Here is a 23,199-nt window from a genome sequence, read left to right as displayed (position 1 = left end):
GGTTTAATTTCAGTTTAGAGCCCATCCCTGTGGAGCAAGAAAGCTGTACACACACTCTGGTCCTGAGTGTGTGCTGCAGCAGTAGTGAGGGAGATAAACTGAAGGTATAGTGGATCTCTGTCGCCACCTAGCGGAAATGTGCATATCATCCTGATTGGACTCCAAAGGAGGCCGGACCGGCTTGAATTCATCTGACCTGCCATTTTTATTTGCAGGCCTTTACCAGTTTCTTCGGGGAATCCACCTGATATAGAGACACTTTTAGAAAATGAAATAAAGAATAACATCTCAGCATATTCCCATCTCGTGGAGGTCAAGGCGTTTATCAAAGTTGTTCCCACACGTCTCCGGCGCAGTTGGGTGAACAGAATCAAACACACCCCAGCAGCAAAGTCACGTGGTTGGTCATGAGAACGTAAACAGGGAAGAGGAGCTCCGAGGAGGCAAGTACCTTTTACTACAGTGTTGGAAGTTTAAAACGATACAGCTTGAATTCAGACATCAGAATGTAAAAGGGTAAATTTTAGTCAAGCGATGTTTGGACTTGTACAAGTGCTCCCGTGTCATCTGCAGCGTCAGTTGATGAAAGTAATTAGCGGGCAGGCTATATGCTAACGTTAGCTTCATGATAACTAATAGTTACAGATAATATTATAATTATATAATAACTTCGGTTCTGTTTTCCGTCTTAAAGAAACCTGGACATTCAAGGGGTTTAGATTTTACAACCGCAGACATGTTAAGGTTGAAACGTGAGAAAATGATGCTCCTGAATTATATATTTTGCAATAAAGCATCACTACCGGACTAACGATTTGCTGATGCTAATAAATAAGCTGTTTCCCTCAGGTCTGTTTGGCTTCAGAGCCAGTCTGTGTGCTAGAACCAGGTTAATGTCCTACAGTTTCAGAAAGCCTTCAGGTAAACTACGTGTTCTTTTCAAACACGTTGTTTGTCTTTTGTTTTTCAGGTATATCCACAGTATTTGCTGCAAAAAAGCCAAGTACACCCCCCCACCTTCTTCCTCCTCCATCCATTATGGTGGACTTCCTGGCAGACAACAACCTGTGCGGCCAGGCCATCCTCAGGATTGTTTCCAGAGGAAATGCCATCATTGCTGAGCTCTTGCGCCTCTCTGATTTTATCCCTTCAGTTTTTCGGCTCAAGGACAAAAGTGACCAGCAGAAGTATGGAGACATTGTCTGTGATTTTAGCTACTTCAAGGTATGAACTACATCAGGAATTCAGAATCCCTTTTAGCCTGTGGTGTAGGCTGAAGAAGGCTGCAAGATTTTATTCAAATTTGTATTTGAGGAAACTATACACATAAAGCATACTCAGTTTTGCAGTAGTCAGCTTAATGGGATATTTCATTGAAATGACTACAACCATATTGGTTTTGACAGGCAGCTTTAAGTCTTCCTAGAGAGCAAAAGATAAAAATTTGAAACGGGTGTATTATTGCGCCAGTTGCAGTTGACTTTGTGCATATTTTCATAAAGACATGAGTATTGTTTGCATCTGCCCCGGGTTGTCACACAGTGTTGATTCCTCTCCAGGGTGCTGAGTATTACGAGGGGAAGCTGGAAGCCAAACCAGAGCTTCAGGACTTGGATGAAGAGTTCAGAGAGAACAACATTGAGATTCTGTCAAGGTTCTATCTGGCTTTTGAGAGCGTCCACAAATACATAGTGGATCTTAACAGGTATCTGAGCATGTCCTCATCAAATAGAAAACTAAAACCATAGTGCTTGACCATGAGAAACACGTGTTTTTCTGTTTAACGATATGCTAAAAAGTACTATTTTAAAAGAGGTTGATGTACTATATTTTCCTCCCTCAAGATATTTGGATGACCTACATGAGGGTGTTTATATTCAGCAGACCTTGGAGACTGTGCTTTTAAATGAGGATGGGAAACAGCTTCTCGTAAGTAACACAAATGCAAATTGGTTTTAACATTCTAACATTACAAAATGGGCTTACATCTTTAAATATCTGTTTGTGAATTGGTTAGAATTAGTCGCCTGTGGCAGATGAATCGGGATGCTAAGCCCTTAAAGTGATACATCAAAACTAAATGAATTGATTGGATATATTTTCTCTTCTCCCAGTGTGAAGCCCTCTACCTGTATGGAGTCATGCTGCTGGTTATTGACCAAAAAATTGAAGGAGAAGTCAGAGAGAGGATGCTTGTTTCCTATTATAGATACAGGTACGCTTGTGACTCACATCCACACACATCCAGATGGCACGCTCTTTGTGACTCACTTGCTCAGTGCACTCCAGTCAGTTGTTAGCCTGCGAGCTTTCTTACAGTGAGGGTGAGTCACTTACTTGATTCACCAAAAGTTTTAACTCCTATCAGGAGGAGTGGAAGCTACACACAGAGGCATACTGTTCAAAAGTAAATAACATTCCAGTAGTACTTTACCACTGTTAATAATCCATCTTATTTATATTATTATTACTTTTTTATGTAGACTGGCGCCAAAAATGCATGCTTCTGTCTGAAAAACAAATTTTTTCTCTTCAGTGCTGCCCGTTCCTCAGCTGATTCCAACCTGGATGACATCTGTAAGCTCCTGCGTAGCACTGGCTACTCCAGCCAGCCTGGAGCCAAACGGCCAGCCAACTACCCAGAGAGCTACTTCCAGAGAGTTCCCATCAGCGCTACTTTTATTAGCATGGTCATTGGGAGGCTGCGCTCAGATGACATCTACAACCAAGTGAGAAACATTTCATTAAAAAAAAAAATCACTTTGCAGTTAAAGTCAAGCAAATCTTGTCCCACTTTGTTTCCCTTGTTACAAATTTTTTCTTCCTCCTGTCCATTAGGTTTCTGCCTACCCCCTACCAGAGCATCGCAGCACAGCACTGGCTAACCAGGCGGCCATGCTGTATGTCTGCCTCTTCTTCAGCCCCTCCATACTGCACACCCAGCAGGCCAAGATGAGGGAGATAGTGGACAAATACTTTCCTGATAACTGGGTAAGGCAGTTGTTATGTCTTTCTGATTTGCAATAGATCTGAATGTAAATATCTTTATAAATGTTATGCCATTGTCTTTTTAATGTATGGCATGTTTTGCTGCAGTTTTTTCATTGGGTATATTGTTCTGAAATGTAAATGCTCTTTCCCTGCAGGTTATCAGCATTTACATGGGGATCACAGTGAATCTGGTGGAAGCCTGGGAACCATACAAAGCTGCCAAGACTGCACTCAACTACACCCTGGACTCTGCTAACATCAAAGAGCAGGTATTAAAAAATACATTAGCTTCAGTGTCAGGGAGTCCTCTGATTCTTTCATTTACAGTCCTTCAGTGTGCTTATCTATTGTGTGCAGGTAGTGTTTGCAGTGCCCATAGAATTTGTAACACACCCAATGGAGTGGAGAATGTAAATAGAAACAAATCTTAAACTTCTCTTTGAAAGCTCATTTAAAATATGGGGATGCCTATAGAGCTGAGTCATGAAAAAGTCTGTGCGCGTGCACACACACACACATGCGCACACACATGCGCACACACACACACAGCAGGACGAGCTAACTGAATAATCCATGTTTAGTCTTTCACCTGCAGACCTTGCCATTCTTACTAATGACCACTAGTGGGAGTGAATGTATGAATAATTGATTATCTTGAATGAACGATAGTACACTGTATACAAGAAACATGTTTTTTATTATGTGTGTAGGCTACTCGGTATGCAGCCAGTGTGGACAGTCTGAGGCCTCAGGTGCAACAGCTGCTAAAGGAAGGTTTCCTCAGGGAGGAAATTATCTTGGACAACATCCCGAAACTCCTCAACTGTCTGAGAGACTGCAATGTTGCTATTCGCTGGCTGATGTTGCACTCTGCAGAGTCAGGTGAGAACGCTGGGCAGTTTCTTTTCCCCTCATATACATCGGTGGAGCTTGCAGAAGAATAAGTACCGTGTGTGTCCTATCTACAGCCCTGTGAAAAACTAAGTACACCCCATAATTCAGTAACCTTTAGAAGCAATAACTTGAAGTAACTGTTTTCTGTATGACTTGATCAGTGTCTCACATCACTGTTGAGGAATTTTGGCCAATTCCTCTTTACAACATTGCTTCAGCTCACTGAGGTTTGCGGGCGTTCATTTATGCACAGGTCTCTTAGGCGATCCTAGGGACAATTTGAGTCATTCAGTTATTTATTTTCAAGCCATCTTGGTTGTGCTGAATGAATATATCTCAAATAGAGGATATAAATTAAAAAATAATTTTTTTAGAGTAGCCATCTTCGTTCCTTTAAGTTCTTTAAAATAATGCAAAATTAACATTTGTTGGGAAAAAAATGTCCCCATTGAAAATTGCTGAAAATGCCATTTCATTTTTATCCCACATTTATCTTAACATTAAGTAATGCCTCCTGTTATGTTAAAATTTAATTTTGGACTACTGGCTTTCAATTTTTAATTCTGATATTTTTCACCAGATGTTTTTTTTTTTAACCATTCAAAGCTTGCAGCAAAATTTGACACTTCTTACTTTTTTTTTTTACAAGGGTGCCTACTGAAATGATAAGTGCGTGTTGCTATGGATGTTGTTGGATAATTGTGTGTGTGTGTGTGTGTGTGTGTGTGTGTGTGAGATGTCCAACTTCAAGTCTTAGGAGGCTACATTCTGCATTATTAATGTAATTCAATAATAATAAATGATTAGTGGCCTTTCAACACAAAGATACCTCAGCAGCAAGAATCAAAACAAAATTGGACATTGTTTTGGTTCTTGCTCAGGTAGTTTATGCAGTTGCACTTCAGCAATGGTTATAAGTACGAGTAGTAGTTTGAGAGTAGTCATTTTAGAGATTGCAAGACTTTGCAGCACACCGCAGGCTCTGAAAATTGTCATGATGTCTGATGGCTCCTCATTCTCCTCTGAGGACTCTGAGACTGACATGGATGAGACCTCAGATGGTGGAACAGGCCAGCTGTAGTCCAACTTATCCAAAGACTCACCTGAAGATGAGAGTAGAGATGGATGAAGCAGGGGTGGGATGTAGGGTTTAATATTTTTCCCGAAAATGACATGAATCAAATCCCGGGAAATGATGAGCCATTTCCCGGGAATCCCGGGAAAAAGTTTATTTATTTATTTATTTTAATTAGGCCTTCTGTAGCCTGTGTCGGCCTTAACCTATTGTGATATTGTAGAGGTAGCTTTCCAGCTATGTCCTGTTATGCCCAGTAGGGGGTAACGTCGGCTTGATTAACGCAATAAAACCTACATCTGGACATTCGAGTGCTCGAGCTATGCGGTGTTGTATCGTTCCTCAACACTCCCTTAACAAATATAATTCGAATATTCCTCCATTGTACATGGAATTATACCAAGATATTTTACAACTGCTGGTGCAAAACAATACGGTTCATCTCCACAGCATTGATAAAGGCTCAGCCACGCTGTCGTGGCGACATCTGTTGTGCTATATCTCCACCAGTGGAACGCTGTAATAGTCATTGAAAAGTTAACTACTGTACTACACTATAATATGGCATAACACAGGGCCTTGAGTAATGCACCACGACTTGGTCATTGCCATTCTGACAACAGCAAATTTATAACACCGTGTCTGAGGGTTAAAGTAGGTTCGCTGTGAATCGTCTTTTGAAAAACTGGCCAATCCTTATAGCCTAAAAAATATACAGTTTACTCAACTCCATTTTAAAAGCGAAATATGTTAAAGTATCTATTTCATGATAATTTCTTCACACATTAGGCCCGTATCCTAATTCATGATTGTTAGTAAGCGGCTGCAAACGAGGAAAAGAAACACTCGAAGTTAAACAGATATTTCTTTATTGTTCAGGGCAGGCATATTTTATAGGCTATATAATGCAATATAACAATATATAATAATATAAAATTATATAATACAAAATACCTTAGGGTAAACACATTGGCTACGATTTCAACAAATTAAAGAGGAAAAAAGTACAACTGTGTAATACCTCTATTAAAACGCTTGAGATGAAGGCTGAAGCCTTAAACGGAGGCTGAACGTGCCTGAAATGAAGAGTAATGCTTTTCGCATTAAACGAACCCTTCTCTCAATATTTCCTTAAATTTAACATTCTGAAGCTTTCTTTTCTTTCTGAAAGTCAAATCGGAATTTTTTTCCCGGTTTCCCGTCTAACGTTTCCCGGGAAACGGGAAATGGTTCTGATCGCATTTCCCGGGAATCCCGGATCCCGGGATTAAACCCTAGTGGGATGGACTTCAAAAATGGAAAACAAAATTTGGTCTCCCACAAATACTGCAGTGCTCTGCTGTGTCCCAGCAGCCAGACGTTTGATTCTTACCCGATGTCTAGCTTTGCACTGCTGCTGGTGGATGAAACCCCGCAGTAAATTGTGGCCATGACAAATCTGCATGGGAGACGCTCAGTCGCAGATGTGGATATAGAGGAACTGCAGGCTTATGTGGGGCTGCTTATTTTGGCCTGTCAAACAGGTCAAAAAATGAATCAACTCAAATCTGCAGGGTGCTGCTCCAGGCCCCTCTCTCATCAGTAAATGTAAGAGCAGGAGGCAATGTTACTTTTTTTTTTTTTTTTGCACAGACAGAAAGAGAAGAGTTAGAAGCACCAGCTGCAAATGTGGGACGTTTACATACAAAGACTGTAGTCTGTCCATTTGCAGCCTCTTCTCCACCTGAGCTGGACTCACACGCAGACACATTCTGTCTCACTCTCTCTTGCCCTATAATTATACAGCATTTTTTGGGGAAGTGACATTTTTTTGTCCTTTAACATGCTTACTGAGGCCTTAGATATAGTTATTTATTTTTAAAAATCTTCTCTGAGCATTGCACGGTCTGGCCTCGGGGTGAATTTACTGGGATGTCCACTCCTGGGAAGGTTGTAGTGTTGTGTTCACTAGGGCTGCAACTATGAATTATTTTAGTAATCGAGTATTCTATGGATTATTCCATCGATTAATCAAGCATTCGAATAAGAAATACCTTTGTCTTATTAATGAGCAATAATACATATTCTAAAGAAAAAAAACACAGGTCTTTTAAAAAGAACTGCTCATTGGGATTCATTTTTGAAATTGTAGTGTTTTAAATGGTTAACTGCATACATCTGTCAAAATAAATAAATAAATAAAAATAAAGCCTTTCATTATATTTACAGGCCATGGTAAAATATTTTTTAAAGAAAAAATGTTCTTAAATGCAAATGTAAATTAATAATCACAAGTACAGTAATGTTAATGATCAGTTAACCAAGTGCATTTGATTAGCAGCATCTGGCTATTAAAGCTGTGAGGGTGTATTTAGTTTTTCACAGGAGTTTCCTTTTTCACGTGACTGTATGGGCAAAGTCAAGGAACAGTCAGAAATTAATGTGTTATTTTTCATGTATTTTGAGCCTTAATTTCAGTGTACCTGTATGAATTTACCTTTTCATAGAGTAAATGTCCAGTGACACCCATATGTCCAAGTTTGGACTTACATTTAAAATGGTGATGTTGGTGAAAATAGCAGATTGATTTGTAATCAGTCACCGTTTGTCCTGTAGCCTATGATCTAAACAACAAGCGTCTTCGTCAGATCAAAGACCAGGTGCTTAATGACTCCAAGTACAACCCCAAGATCCTTTTCCAGCTACTGCTCGACACAGCTCAGTTTGAGTTCACACTCAAAGAGGTGAGTTTTTCATCAGTATTACAAAATCTAAATGATCCTTGGGGGGAAAAAAAGTGAAAAAGTCATTTTTTAAAAGTTTTTTTTAAAAGAGCAAAGATGACAAACGAATTCCTTAATAATTTCAAAGTGATCTGTCCAACTGTAGCTCTTGTTAGGTGTGTCCCCCTGGTTGCCTGTTAGCTTACTGTCAGGTAGCATATGGCTAGCCAGTGTATCATTTGGAAGGGACACAAATTTAATGTTCTAATTACGTATCTCATCTGACTAATCCTCCCTCATCAGCTTAGCATCTGTGCTATTCTTCTTCCAGATGTTCAAGCAGATGCTGTCAGAGAAGCAGATCAAATGGGAGAGCTACAAGAAGGAGGGATCAGAGCGAATGACTGAGCTGGCTGAAGTCTTCTCTGGTGTCAAACCTCTTACCAGGGTGGAGAAAAATGGTGAGTTACACTGTGAGGCCGGATAAGGTGAAGAATTACATACAGAGCAAAAAAAAGCAATTCTGACTACAGGAGTTTCAGCCATGCAGCATTTCTTACTTTGACTGTCATGGATTATTTCAGTGGTGGGACACAAATTCTTAAATGATTTTAAGCTTGAAGGCATTCAGATGGAAATGTTGAGGCAGGGAAACAAGATGGAAAAAATGTATTAAAGGTACACATGCCGGGAGCGGAGGATTAAATTTATATCAGTCATACTTACCTCTAGCGTAACTGCCACTTGTGAAATACTTTGGTAACATTTTATCTGCTTGTACAACACACTTTTACTGTCCTTCACAGAGAACTTACAGGCTTGGTTCAGGGAAATCTCAAAGCAGATTGAGTCTTTGAACTATGAGGACTCTACAGCTGCTGGGAGGAAGACGGTCCAATTGATACAGGCTCTTGTAGAGGTGAGCACGATAATTATATTTCAGCATAGCTTTACATTTTCAGATTAGATCAGTCTAACATGACAGTGGTGCTGATACTCCATTTTGATTGCCTTAACTTCATTCGTAGATAACAAGTAAATCCAAGAACAGTGTTTCACAGTTTAACTCCTATTAAATGCATATAGACAAAGGATTATGTAACAGGGATGTTTTGTTGGCTCAGTGGATTGCAATGCCCTCATTTTCTGCTGTCTATCCCACCACCATATGTTATAAATATAGAAATGGAACAAACAGAATTTGGTACAAAAGCTTGGAATATGTTTATATAAAGCTGTTGATAATTGTGAGAAATTTAATGAATACCAATACAAACTTAATCAACCATCCATCCAGCCATCTTTTTCTGCTTATCTGGGGCTGGATCACAGGGGTAGCAGCATAAGCCGAGAAGCCCAGACCTCTCTCTCCCCAGCCACCTCCTCCAGGTCATCCAGGGGGACACAGAGACATTTCCAGGCCAGCTGAGAGATATCTCTCCAGTGTGTCCTGGGTCTGCCCCATGGCCTCCTCCTAGTAGGACATGCCCGGAACACCTCACGCAAGAGATATCCAGGAGGCATCCTAGTCAGATGTTAGACTACCTCAATTGACTCCTTTCGATGTGGAAGATTAGTGGCTCTATTGTGAGCCCCTCTCAAATGACTGTGCTCCTCATCCTAGCTCTAAAGGAGAGGCCAGCCACCCTTAGGAAGAAGCTCATTTCCTCTGCTTGTGTCCGCAATCTCATTCTTTTGGTGACCATAGGAGGGTAGGGAGGGTAGGGTAGATTGACCAGTAAATCACCAGCTTTGCTTTCACTCTCAGCTCTCTCTTTACCACAACAGACCAGTGCAGCATGCACATCACTGCATATGCAGTATCAGTGACAAAGGGCAACCCTGGCAGAGTCCAACACCCACAGGAAACAAGTCTGACTTATTGTCCAGCCCCTCTCCAGGACACTGGTTCCACAGCCCAGGCCATGCTTTAAAGTGAGCCTGACTTTATCTAGTCAGTATCTCTCAACCTCACACAATAGCTCAGGCTCCTTCCCCACCAGAGAGGTGACATTCTGTGTCCCAATAACCAGGGATTGGTCCACCAGGGCCTCCGCCCGTGGCCACCGCCCAACACACATTGCACCCGACCCTTACAACGCCTCCTGTGGGTGGTGGGCTTACAGAAGGGTGGGCCCATGTCTCCTCTTCGGGTTGTGCCCGGCCGGGCACCATGGGCTAAGGCCTGGCCACCAAACACTCTCCTTTGAGCCTAAACTGTTCCCTTTGTTGTTCTTCCATAGGGGTCGGCAAAATTATAAAAATTATTATTATTATTTATTTTTTTTAATTAATTAATTAATCAAGAAAGTAAACCTGCCAGCCTGTGCCTATAAAATGATTCCCTTTGGTCTTCAGGTTCAGGAATTCCACCAGCTGGAGTCTAACCTGCAAGTTTGTCAGTTCCTGGCTGACACCAGGAAGTTCATGCACCAAATGATCCGCACAATCAATATCAAAGAAGAAGTCCTTATCACCATGCAGATAGTTGGAGATCTGTCCTATGCATGGCAGATAATTGACAGGTATTTACTTACTGGCAAACAAAATAGTGCCAGTGCAGAGTGATTAGTTTAATTGGTGTCATTTATGGATACAGTATTACTTAATTTTATCATGAGTTAAGTGAATCTTAGAGCAGCACTTGCAGTGCAGTTCACTTGGTCTGCAAAAGACAGCAGCAACTCATTTTGTTTATCTTTCTATATTGCAAACCATCCTAAAACCACAGTACTGCACGTGTTTTGGCTTTGATTTAATTCACTTGTGTTTTTGCTTTGTTGGTGTAGATGATTTCATTTGTTTTTCCCCCGTGACTTATGCTTTGTTTTGCAGCTTTACATCCATTATGCAGGAGAGCATCAGAGTCAACCCATCCATGGTTACTAAACTCAGAGCTACATTTCTGAAGGTGAGGGCCTGTTTATGTCTAGGTGTGGGACAAAATATATCTCTAACAATATATCCTATTGCTTTCTCTTGCAATATGATTGTCAACATGGCGCTGAATATCAATATTTTTAATTAAACAGCTTCCCCCCGCCAGTTTGACTTACCAGAGTCACTACTTCATGACTCATTGTGGTAGCACTCATTATTTAGCCTATTAGAGTTATTTTTCCTCCTTCAATTTCTTTGATATATCATAGGTGAATATCTTGTGAAATATAAAGTATTGCAGAATCACTATAGCAACATCTCGTGATATTATTGGATCATGAGTTACTCTATGATTCCCACTCCTATTTGTCCCCACAAATTTACTAAAACAAGAATTAGTAAATTTTCTCCCATCACTTTGTCTCAGTATGGAGAAATGTTACCTGTGATTTAAAAATTATTATTTTGTGTGCGTGTGTGTGTGTGTGTGTGTGTGTGTGTGTGTGTGTGTGTGTGTGTGTGTGTGTGTGTGTGTGTGTGTGTGTGTGTGTGTGTGTGACCAGCTGGCATCTGCATTGGATCTTCCATTGCTGCGTATCAACCAGGCCAACAGTGCTGACCTGCTGAGTGTTTCACAGTTCTACTCTGGAGAGTTGGTGTCTTATGTCAGAAAGGTGGTGTATAATGCAGTATTTTTTCACTTGGGCTCTTACAAAAGCTGCTCCTTCAATTTTTTCACATCAGAGTGGACTAATATTCTTGTAGTGGGTAGTTTCATAACATAACATTAACAAATGAGCTCTGCATGCTGCAGACTATTTTTCAGTATCAGTGGAATAACAGCTGCAGGAATGATGGATTTTTCTAAAAACCATCTGTTTGGCAAATGTACCCAAAAAGAAGTGCTTAGTGCATCTGTACCTTAAAATGATGTTAACCTTCGGTGACCCCAGGCACATGCTGCGTTACTTTATGCTGGAAGGTTTGTTCCTCATAGCCATACTTGAGATCGTTGATCTGATACGGCATTGTAGACAGTCTGGTTTTTAGGACCAGTCTTGAATATTCAATCTTCAAAACCCAAACATACATTATAGTCATGTTATTAATGAGTTTGGGTGTTTTATCTTGCTTCCAGGTGCTGCAAATTATCCCAGAGAGCATGTTTACCTCTCTGGCCAAAATCATCAAACTTCAGATCCATGACATCATGGAGGTGCCCACACGGCTGGATAAGGACAAACTAAAGGACTACGCCCAGCTGGGGGCTCGATATGAAGTAAGAGAAACTGTTGTGCATGAAACTGTCTCTTTCTCCTAGGGTGTTGTTCAGAATGTCACTGACAGAAAGAAAAAAAAAAATCTTCAGAGCTTGTATAAAATGAAAAAAAGCTAGATAAGACGGCTCATTTTGTTCTGTTTTGATCTCGCCTCATCAGCTGTATGGGAGTCAGAGGCAATCATGCTAACATTTTTCAATCTGTTCGCAGCTTTTGATGTGAAATACAAATTGGAAAAGGAAGCGTGATATGGAAACAGATTGTGCCAGCAGACTTACTTGAATTGGATTAATTAGAGTGTGAAGTTCTGAAGTTACTTTTTAAATTTTTTGAAGTCATATTTGGAAATGCAGTCCAATGCCTTGAAATTAAATAGGATTGTTATAGAGTGGAATTTGTTTTTTAAACTGGAAAGCAAACTAAATGTCTAGCTGTCATCTGTTTTTATAACAATGATTGCAGAATTAGCTTTTCTGATTTTTCAGATACTTGTGCCAAAACATCTTTCTGCTCTGTGTGTTTACAGGTGGCAAAACTCACTCATGACATCTCTATTTTCACCGAGGGCATCTTGATGATGAAGACTACTCTCGTTGGGATCATCAAGGTAAATGTGATGATTAAAGTTTCTGAACTTTGAGAAAAGATTTCTATCTTCTAGAAGATTAATACACTTTTGTTGACAGGCGGGGATTTGGTGCAGCACAGTTTTGCTTTATTAACACACTGATATTTTAGGTGGATCCTAAGCAGCTTCTGGAGGATGGCATCAGAAAGGAGCTGGTGAAGAGGGTGGCTTATGCATTGCACAAAGGCTTAATCTTCAATCCAAAGGCTAAGGTGAGACACCGCATCTGTCTGCAGTGATAGTGGTATGCTATGGGTTATTAATCAAGTTCAAGTTTGTGACATATTTGGTTGTGTTAACTAGTGTCCATGTTAATTTTCCATGTGAAAATGAAGATTAATAGCGGTAAAAAAAAAATTAAGAGTGCAATATTTAACTGTTTCAGCCCAGTGAACTGATGCCCAAGTTGAAGGAGATGGCTGCCACCATGGATGGCTTCTATAGATCGTTTGAATACATCCAGGACTATGTCAGCATTTATGGCCTTAAAATCTGGCAGGAGGAAGTGTCCCGCATCATCAACTACAATGTGGAACAGGAGTGCAACAGTTTTCTCAGAACCAAGGTCAAGCTTAACATGCTTTTTCCGCTTCCCTGAATAGTGCACTGTGAGCAGTTTGTCCCTGACTGATCAATAAGAAGCGCCTTAGTTGTTTGGCTGTTTGTCAGTAATAGCAGTTGGCTCATAAGTTTGTTTCTTGCTTCTTTTCAGATCCAGGACTGGCAGAGCGTGCACCAGTCCACCCACATCCCCATTCCCAAGTTTCCCTCTGTGGATGAGTCTGCCACCTTCATTGGTCGTCTCTGCAGAGAGATCCTCCGAATCACTGATCCCAAGTATGTCTTAGCAGATATAACTGTGGATGTGAAATAGAAGTTACTGAAATTTCCTGAACAACTGAGTTTAAATCTGAGGATGTAGAAGAAAATTTTTGGTCATGCAGTTATAAACTGGTTCTTTCTACAGGGTAACATGCTACATGGACCAGATGAACACCTGGTACGACCTGAAGAGCCACCAGGAGGTGACTAACAACAGGCTGTTCTCTGAGATCCAAAGCACCCTGGGTACGTTTGGCCTCAACGGACTGGATCGCCTGCTCTGCTTCATGATTGTCAAGGAACTTCAGGTATTGATCTCCCACAAAAAAAAAAAAAAAGAAAGATGTCATTCAGAGTAACAAAACTTAAACCCTGAAATCATGTCAGTCTTTGTAATATCTTCAGTGCACATAGTATGGCTACCAGAATGTAGTTATGTATGTGTTTGTCTCACCAGAACTTCCTGATCATGCTTCAGAAGAACATTCTGAAGGACAAATCTGTGGTGGAGGTCTTCAGAACTTTGCTCAGTGCTGTCAACCCAGTCCAAGGCATTGTGGGTAGGTATTCATTTTAGAGAAATCTACAAACTTCCAGATTTTTTTTTTTTCTTTGTGCAAATCTCATCATTGTGTTTGTTGCTGTAGCTAATGCCAGCAAAGTCTACAGCAGTGCTGTGGCCAAATCCCAGAAGATCTGGGGCACATATCTGGAAGCCATCATGAAGGTACTGCTCCATATTGTCATGTTAGTGAATAGAAAATAAACATAAATAAATCTCTTATGTTTGCTCTTGATTGTAACAATTTTCTGATGAAGACATTGAAATCATTTTGAATGCATGTGTTTGTTGTAGGTTGGTCAGATGCAGATTCTCAGACAGCAGATTGCTAATGAGCTTAACTACTCCTGCAAGTTTGACTCCAAACACTTGGGTGCTGCACTGGAAAACCTCAACAAGTCAGTCTGTTCTTACCATAGTCTCACTAAATTGTTCTTTATGTATTTCTATTAGTTACCTCAAGTACTTCTCTGTATGACTTTAATGATGAAGGTTCCTGCTGATTGCATCCGTATAAGCTGAAAAATCAACAGTGGTTTATGTTTGTTTTACTCATACTTTTTATTCTTTTATTCTCACTCTAATTATGGTCTTGCCAGGTCTCTGCTGGCAGACATTGAGGCCCATTACCAGGACCCATCTCTGCCTTATCCTAAAGAGGACAACACTCTTCTGTACGAGATCACTGCATATCTGGAGGCTGCTGGCATTCACAACCCTCTCAACAAGGTTTGAACAGAATAGGCATTTCTTCCCACGCAATCAGTTAGCCTTGTTCCAGTGACACTCGAAATGAGTCTTTTAAACTTCAATGACCACCACAAATGCAAGCTGTTTTCTGCTTTGTTTGGTTATAGATTAGCAGATGTTCATGTTTAGCCTGCTTTTCTTCTTTACACAGATCTACATCACTACAAAGCGCCTCGCTTACTTCCCCATTATCAACTTCCTTTTTATTATTGCTCAGCTGCCTAAACTTCAGTACAACAAAAACCAGGGTGAGTTACACAATTTTCAGTACAACAGGTCAGTCCAGTGGGCTTTGATGGCCTCTTCACGCAGTAGATTTGTAATTTCTCAGAAAGCTGCATTAATTATCATGGCTTTGTTTGTCCCACATGTATCTGCTAATGCACAGTGGAATGCTGAATGTGGTTTTAATTTGATGTTTGCTGTTACGCCAGGAATGACCTGCAGAAAAGCCACAGACCCGGTTGACTGGCCTCCGCTGGTACTCGGCTTGCTCACCCTGCTCAAGCAGTTCCACTCCAGATACACACAGCAGTTCCTGGCTCACATTGGTCAGTTCATCCGCTCTATCATGGAGCAGTGCACAAGGTAGCAAAACAGCCTTAACTACTTCAGAAAGATTTCAAAAATAACATTCAAAATCACATATTTTGGGCTGTAGGTTTCCTTTGTGATGTGTTTTTGATCTTGTTGCTGGACAGGAAATGTATCATGGAATCATATTAAAAGTTTCCATTTGATCCCATTATAGTCAGAAAATCCCTGACATGCCTTCTGATGTGGTGGGTGCTCTGATGTTCCTCGAAGACTACGTGAAGTACTCAAAACTGTCACGTAAGGTAGGTGCAACTTTTACCATATTATTAGTTAGAAGCTATTTTAAGAGATTGTAAATGACAACAGTTGGCAAAATTCACAGTACCCAGGAGTAGTAGGAGAACTGAAATGCTGAAACCTCAGTATTCTTAGGAACAGTTTTATTGTACTGTCAGGTCTAAGACCCATCAGCTGTGGGAAAAGACATTTTAAAACACTATATTTTACATCTGTATTGTTGTTCTTTCCCGCAATAACATGTATTTCCTTTTCATTTTCTGTGTTTTTAAGGTGGCTGAAGCTCATGTGCCCAGTTATATTTTTGATGAGTTCAGAACAATACTGTGAAGATCCCGATGAAGAATTTAATCTAAACATTAGGCTTTTGTTGCTTAATGTTTTTTCTACTGCAGACATTTGGACTCATAGTAGAGACTGCACAGGTGTTACTAATAATTAACAGCTAATTAGTTATGTTTAAGTGCCCCAGTAGGCCAAGACCACAGGCTTTATTTTAAATTTATCATTTTCATCTGTGCCTTTTCTATAGTGATATGTCAAATATGGGGCCTTTTGATTTGTTTACTTATATTTCATTGTGTAAACTATCAGTGTCTTGCACTAACAGATTGTAAATTAATAGAACATTGAAATGCATATAAATTATCCTGCCGACTTTATTTACTGTCACTCTGTGCCATTTATAAAAGAAATTCATGAATAAACACGGTTCTTTGTAAAAAGTAGTTTTGTTTTCCTGCAGTTTAAAAATGTTTTGTCAAAGCTTTTATCTTGAAAATCCATACCAGGAAGTTAGAAGTTAGCTTCTGTTGTAGCGCATTTTTAGCGGCGGTTTTTGTACGGTCGTATAGCATCCATAGTTTCCATAGTTCATTTACATTTCCCAAGTTGTCTTTATAATAATAGCATTGCTGATAGTTATTAAGACATTTGTACTTGACCTTAACGCAGGTGTGATCAGTTTACTAGCAGAAATAGATGGATACTTGTTAGCAATCAAGGCTAACCTAACGTTAAGTTTAGCTCCTGTTTTGTATTGTCAGTTGTTCCAGAGGAATAAAGGTAGCCCTCATAATGTCTCTGAGCGCTGTTCACGGAACTCTGTCGAGCCTGAAATCGTGTCAGGCAGATATCGGGACAGGTATGGACATTGTGACAGACGTGGCCATGGACCTGGCGGAAACTCAGGGTAAATGTAACGCTGCTCACCCTCACCTGCTGTATCTGTAATATCTACATAGGTTCACCTACAGTGAATATTTATAGGTCTAGATGTAGTGCTTTAGGTTTGTTTTTAAAGTGCATTACCGGTGGTGGAACATAACTGAGGTACATGTACAGTACTGTGCAAAAGACTTGAGCCACCCCTCATTTCTTTATGTTTTGCTTCTCAGACTTTGTTGTAACTTTTAAAGCGAGCAGTAGTTCTCAAGGCTTTCTGAAGGCCTTTAAAAGTTTTTCTTCGGACACTGGCCGCCTAACACTCATTTTTAGTCCAGTCCTTGTACCTGACAACCTTTAGAGGAGTGTGTTTTTTTTTTTTTTTTTTTTTTTTTCCCCCCCCTTTGTTAGGCCACTGACCTATGAATCACTGAGGCATAATAACAGCGCTAACTCAAGGGATGAACCAGTGTTGTGCCTACACGTAACAAACAACTTAGCAAAAGGCTAATTTTAAATTGTATCTTCAGGCACTTTGTTACTAGCAGTCTGTCACAATAACATATAATTTCTTCCCATTTCTTTAGTTGAATCTATGCAAAATGCTAAAGATAACAGTTTGACAGGCATAAAATAGTATTTTTGCATCAACAAGGGGATTCTCAAAGAACTATGAGTCAAAAACTTGGCATATCTCAGCATGGTGTGAAGTGTGTCCTTAAAAAAATGTGTGTGTATATATATATATCTATGCACAGTCCTGTAGCTACACAAGTAAAATTGGTCAACTATATACTTGTATATATTGTTGGCAGTTTGAGTTGTTCTATTTCATGTTACTTTATGATGATACTCTGCTACATTTCAGAGGGATGTGCCATACTTCATTAGTTGACTATATCTGGTTGCTATTGTCACTTCTAAAACACTAAGCTTAGACAGTTGATCGGTTTATAAAACTGTGATTTATTTGTATTTATATGTGACATTTCCATATAGTATAGGCCGTAATTCAAATTAGCACTATACCTTTACAAACTACATTAACATAAGCAGTGTGGGATTGAAATACTTCTACCAAGACAAAAGACTTTGTCCACACAATCTACAAACTGAGATCCTGGATCCAGGAGGATATCTGGATGTGGATTACTTTGTGATATTTTCTTCTTGAACATGAAGATCTTATCTCACCTTTTTTTCTTATTAGGATTGAACATAATAATTTCTGCCCCCTCTCTCTGGTAAAAAATCCTTCCAAAAATTCTTGGATAAATGTTTGGAGTGGGAATAATCATGTAATAACAGGATGATGTTAGCTTGTATAATAAGTATAGTCCTTTTACATTCAGTGCGAGTTGCTAACACATCTGGGTTTTTTTTGTGTAAGCTTTTGAATTCAGGACTTTAATGTGTTAAGGAGTATTTCTGTATGGTGTATATGCTTAGTGAATGCTTCTTTGGTGTGCTCTTCTGTTAAAGATGAAGAGATGAATGCTGGCATCAGAGAGATGGAGGCCATGATTCTGGAGTGTGCCAAACTGGACAGGGAGATTAACTACTTTGTTGATGTGGTGCAACAAGTCACTGCTGAGGTGAGAGCAGCCTGAGGGTTTCCTTGCATTAGGTGATAGAGATAACAGGTGTCACAACAGCTGTTTTAAACACTTCTCATAGTAGGGGAAGTTTTGATGCATCATTTGACTCTTCTGCACAGTGTAGACCCATCAGGTGATGCCTACTTAGGTCAGGAGGAACATGTCATGGAAGGCTAACAAGAATTAAAAAAAATACAGCAAAAAGCAGTACTGGTACTGGAAGTAAGGCAAAAAGAGGAATGCCAAAAATTGTTGAGCTTTAGATAATCAATGAATTACATTACATTAAATTGAATTAAGTTGCGGCTGCACATTAGAGCTCTTAAACATGATAGACCTGAAACTTTCCCATGGGGAACACAACACATGCAGTTTGTTCAGCTGCAGCGGTGTCTGGCATTACTAACAACAGGTTTGCATATATAACACACTCCCTCAGCTCACACTCTGTCACTCTTAGATCAGGATCATCAGGAACGGCTGAATATAACCTTGTGCGTCGTGCCGCATACACCACCGTGGTGGTGTATCATAGAATCTCTGTGTTCTGAAGAAGGCATGAGCCTCGGGCTTTGTCGGATACTTCTTAATATAATGCAAAATGTAACTAATTGTAAAGAGGAAATTGTCTAACACATTTCAGTTACTGTAGGTTACTGCTCAGCAGCCAGAGGCCATGTTCAGCCTGTCTGCCAAAGTGAAGGAGCAGTTCACAGAGAGAATAGCCAGACTCTCTGACGCTGACCTGCACGGTCACCAGAAAGTAGTGGCTTTCAAGGAAAGCATCAAGAACTCTTCCAAACAAGGTAAGGCCTGCGGAGAGACGAGAGAGGGAAATTTATTTGAATTAGACCGACTGCAGCGCATTCAGGACTTATAATGGACTTTGATAATAGCGGTGCTACAGGAGGACTTCTTGCTTAGGAGAGAGATCTCAGGATGTGGCTTTTTTTAGGATAATTAGCTTCATTTTAAAACACGCAGCTTCCTTTGTTTACTGTTGAATGATTGTTTTGCCCATCACCCCGTAGCTGTTATTTTCTGCTTTTTAACTCTTACTAATTACAGCTCTGCTGGCCTCATACAGTGCCATGCTTTTGTGTTTCTCTGTAGACATTATAGGCTACATTATTCTAAGAATAATGTTATTTTCATGAGCTGGCTCACTATGAAAATGTGTGGAGAAAAAAATGAAAAATATGAGAACTTATTTTGAAGTATGAACTTTGCGAGCCGAGGGGATCATCGCAGTGTATTCTGTGAACCCTAAAGCCATTGAGCACCATTATTGTTCACTTGAATTAGTGTGACTTCATGTTCCTGTTAAGGGATTCTTTTTTGCTTCCGTAAAGGCTGAAATTTACATATGTTGAATGGCATGATCCTGTGGAACAAAGGGGAAAATTATTTTTCTTTTTAATACTTAGCACTCAAGTTGGCTTTTGAATTTTTCAGTAGTTGCAGATGTCCCAGGACAACAGTAGATATGAAATTTATATGTAATTAAAAAAGAGAAAATTGTTTTACAGTGCTGTGAAAAAGTATTTGCCCCTTCCTGATTTTAGTTTTTTTTTTTTTTTTTACATATTTGTCACACTTACATATTATAGATCATAAAATTTTAATATTAGACAAAGATCACCCAAGTAAATACAATGTAGTTTTTAAATTATGATTTCATTTATTAAGGGGAACAAAAGCTATCCAAACCTGCCTGGCCCTGTGTGAAAAAGTATGTGCCCCTAAACCTAAGAACTGGTTGTGCCACTGTTGTCAGTAAGAACTGGAATCAAGCATTTATGGTAACTGTCACATCGCTGTGGAGGAATCTTGGCCCACTCTTCTTTGCAGAACTGTTTTAATTCAGCCACATTGGGGATGTTTTTGAGCACGATTGGCCTGTTTAAGGTCTGGACTTTGACTACGTCATTCCAAAACCTACATATTTTTCTTTTTTTTTTGTGAGCCGTTCAGAGGTGGACTTCCTGGTGTGTTTTGGATCATTGTCCTGCTGCGTAACCAAAGTGCTCTTGAGCTTCAGGGCATGAACTGATAGCTGGACATTCTCCTTCAGCGTTTTCTAGTAGAGAGCAGAATTCATGGTTCTATCAATTACAGCAAGGTCCTGAAGCAGCAAAGCAGCCCCAGACCATCACACTATCACCACCATGCTCGACTGTTGGTATGATGTTCGTTTTATGAAATGCTGTTAGTTTTACAGCAGATGTAACGGGACTTTCAACTTTTGTCTCGTCAGTCCTCAGAATACTTTTTCAAAAGTCTTGGGCTCATCAAGATGTTTTGGCAAATGTGAGACAAGCCTTTGTGTTCTTTTTTGGTCAGCAAGTTTTCTCCTTGGAACTCTCCCATGGATGCCATTTTTGCCCAGTCTCTTTCTTATTGTTGAATCATGAACTCTGATCTTAACTGAGGCAAGTGAGGCCTGCAGTTCTTTAGATGTTGTTCTGGGTTCTTTTGTGACCTCCTGGATAAGTCGTCGATGCTCTTTTGGATTAATTTTGGTAGGCCTGGCAGTCCTGGGAAGGTTCACTACTGTTCCAGGTTTTCTCCATTTGTGGATAATGGCTCTTACTGTGGTTCACTGGAGTCCCAAAGCCTTAGAAATGGCTTTGGGACTCCAGACTGATAGATGTCGTTGACTTTGCTTCTGATCTGTTCTTGAGTTTCATTAGATCGTGGTATGATGTGTTGCTTTTTGAGATCTTTTAGCCTACTTAACGTGGTCAGACAGCTTCTATACTTTTGCACACAGGGCCATGTAGGTTTGGATAGCTTTTCTCCTTTAATAAATGAGATGATCATTTCAAAACTACATTATGTATTTACTCAGGTTCTCTTTGTCTCATATTAAACTTTGATAATCTGACACATTTAAGTGTGACAAATCGGGAAGGGGTAAATACTGTAAGTGTGTTTGGGAGTTTTGTGTGTGGTGATAAATGTATGAGGCTTTGTGCCATCTTGTCGATGAGTTATTTCTGTGATTGGACATGTGGAAGCAAACTCCATGTCTGTTTTATTTATTTTTTAAGCCAACCAAGAGTCAGCGGAGAACATTGAGGAGCTCGATGAGGACATCGCTGTGACACAGAGCCAAGTCAACTTCACCTGCCCGCTCACACAGGTAGATTATGTTGTCACAGCTCTGTGCCAGTGACAGGCTTGGCCAGAGGCGTTTTCGGTGTGTCCACCTGCATGTCAGGGAATTTCTTCAGATTAGGCACAAACATTCACTTGGACTAAAAGGGTGAGGCTAATTATGGCAAAATTTCACACCAGTGCCTAACAGGATAAATTGATGAAATGACATTTTATGACCAAAAAGATAAAAGGATTATCACAGTATTGGTGTTTTTCATTTGGCTCAAGGCTAAAACCTCTTTAGTGGGGGCTGAAAAATTGTCTATGCAGAAAACAGAGCCCTGACTGTGAGATAATGTTCCAACACATCTTTCTGATCTTACCTAATTTCTGAAAACAAAAACGGTAGTTTCAACAAAATACAAGTAACCATCTTATTGCTTTTGAAATTTATGTTTTTGTTTCTCTTTCATTGTATACCGCTCTGTGTATCCCTATTCAAGGTGGAAATGGTGAATCCGGTTAAGAATAAGAAGTGTAACCACCACTATGATGAAGCAGCAATACTGGGCCTGATCAAAACAAGACACAGCCAGAAAAAGAAATGCCGGTAAGATGCTCCCTCTCAGAGGACCGTTAGAAAGTGGAGTCAGGTTTGCTAGCAGTAAACAGCACTGCAGGCTGGCGTGGGACCAGCAGGCTGCCTTAATTCACATTGTCTTTATTATGCTGCTTTGATGTCGGAGTCAAATTAAATGTGGCTGATCCTGCAGGAACACTGATAAAATCCCAACAGCACTGTTGCTGTGAAATAAACTTGCCTATTTTGAGTCCTGAATGTGGTCATTGTACTCAATTACAGCAGCAGTATGCTTTCCTTATTGAGATTAGGTTTATGCCTGAAAAAAATGGTGTTGTACCTGTAGCAAATAGCATTTTGTCAGACATTGTTTTCCCCATGCATTAGCAGTGCTGAAGTTGCCATCGTTCAAGTCATCAACGTTATCAAAGCAAACACAAAATAAAAGCACAAAAGATGGAAATTCAGTTGCATTTAGTTTCTGATTATTTATTAGCAAGTGTCGGCATAGGAAATAATAAAGCAGAGTTAATCAGATGTTTAACGATGTAGCTGTTACACAACGATAAACGAGGCGCAGCTAATATAAGGCGCATGCACAGAAAGCATTTTTGAGCAGTTGTGCAGCTGTTTGTGTGTGTGTTTGAATGCCCTTGAAATGAGTTAAGGTTCTCCGTTTTTCTGTGCTCCCTAGCTGTCCTGTGGTGGGCTGTGGAAACACAGATGTGAAAGAGTCTGACCTCATTCCTGACCAGATGCTAAGGAGAAGGATCCAGAGCCAGAAGAGGCAGAACAAATGGACTTAATGCTGAAGATTTCTGTGAGAGCGATCAGTAATCAAAAACAATATTCTGATAATTATTTGTATACTGAGAATGGAAGATATTTTCTGATCAGCAATATTGCCATCTGTGTTTTTATGTAAAATAAATTTTTTTTGTTGTTTTTTTTTTTACTCAGATTTGTACTTAGTAATATTTGCTGCTCTGTTGAATCCGGATGACTCGTTATAGTATTTCATCTGGAGAATTTTTTCTGAGTGTAAATAAATCTCAAGATATTTGCCTAAATGGCATTGTGACAGGATGTAATGGCTACTTCAAGAGTGTAACTGATGCAGTAAATCTACTGAACCACAAGAGTGCAGCGTTTGCTCAAAGTCAGTGAGGAATGGAGCTTCAGGGTTATGAGAATTTCATAATTTATCAGCTTCACTTACATCTAGGGTTATAGACAGATCAGCACCCACCACAGGCAACTGTAGATCCAGGAAAGGATAACGGTTTCTTTTATTGTAGATAAAACAAAATCCTCAAGAAACAGCTCAGTGAAAGAGC

The 23,199-nt window shown here is 39.9% G+C and overlaps 2 protein-coding genes across 5 annotated transcripts; both read left to right on the top strand.

Annotated features, from left to right (window-relative positions):
- The first annotated feature begins 365 nt into the window (after positions 1-365).
- Positions 366-16,143, top strand: washc5 (WASH complex subunit 5). 4 transcript variants are annotated; one of them, XM_030749782.1, is made up of 29 exons: positions 366-443; positions 971-1,224; positions 1,560-1,705; positions 1,845-1,929; positions 2,115-2,215; positions 2,537-2,729; positions 2,839-2,991; positions 3,147-3,260; positions 3,702-3,873; positions 7,556-7,683; positions 7,994-8,123; positions 8,469-8,581; positions 10,021-10,187; positions 10,498-10,573; positions 11,106-11,216; positions 11,681-11,821; positions 12,349-12,429; positions 12,561-12,662; positions 12,836-13,015; positions 13,163-13,287; positions 13,418-13,580; positions 13,730-13,832; positions 13,920-13,999; positions 14,129-14,232; positions 14,434-14,563; positions 14,736-14,832; positions 15,019-15,172; positions 15,336-15,423; positions 15,692-16,143. In XM_030749782.1, the coding sequence occupies exons 2-29, from the start codon at positions 1,039-1,041 to the stop codon at positions 15,746-15,748; spliced, it is 3,480 nt and encodes a 1,159-aa protein (XP_030605642.1). In that variant the 5' UTR covers positions 366-443; positions 971-1,038; the 3' UTR covers positions 15,749-16,143. The 4 variants fall into 4 exon arrangements, with proteins under 4 accessions (XP_030605642.1, XP_030605643.1, XP_030605645.1 ...); XM_030749783.1 differs by lacking the exon at positions 366-443 and adding an exon at positions 481-516; XM_030749785.1 differs by lacking the exon at positions 366-443 and adding an exon at positions 570-588.
- Positions 16,144-16,212: 69 nt separating this feature from the next.
- Positions 16,213-22,816, top strand: nsmce2 (NSE2 SUMO ligase component of SMC5/6 complex). The gene is made up of 6 exons (XM_030748843.1): positions 16,213-16,610; positions 18,065-18,177; positions 18,833-18,986; positions 21,234-21,325; positions 21,786-21,892; positions 22,557-22,816. The coding sequence occupies exons 1-6, from the start codon at positions 16,496-16,498 to the stop codon at positions 22,666-22,668; spliced, it is 693 nt and encodes a 230-aa protein (XP_030604703.1). The 5' UTR covers positions 16,213-16,495; the 3' UTR covers positions 22,669-22,816.
- Positions 22,817-23,199: the final 383 nt, after the last annotated feature.

Source organism: Archocentrus centrarchus, chromosome 16 (genome assembly GCF_007364275.1).
Source record: "Archocentrus centrarchus isolate MPI-CPG fArcCen1 chromosome 16, fArcCen1, whole genome shotgun sequence".
In the NCBI taxonomy this organism is placed as follows: domain Eukaryota; kingdom Metazoa; phylum Chordata; class Actinopteri; order Cichliformes; family Cichlidae; genus Archocentrus; species Archocentrus centrarchus.
This window is presented reverse-complemented; position numbering and strand designations above follow the sequence as displayed.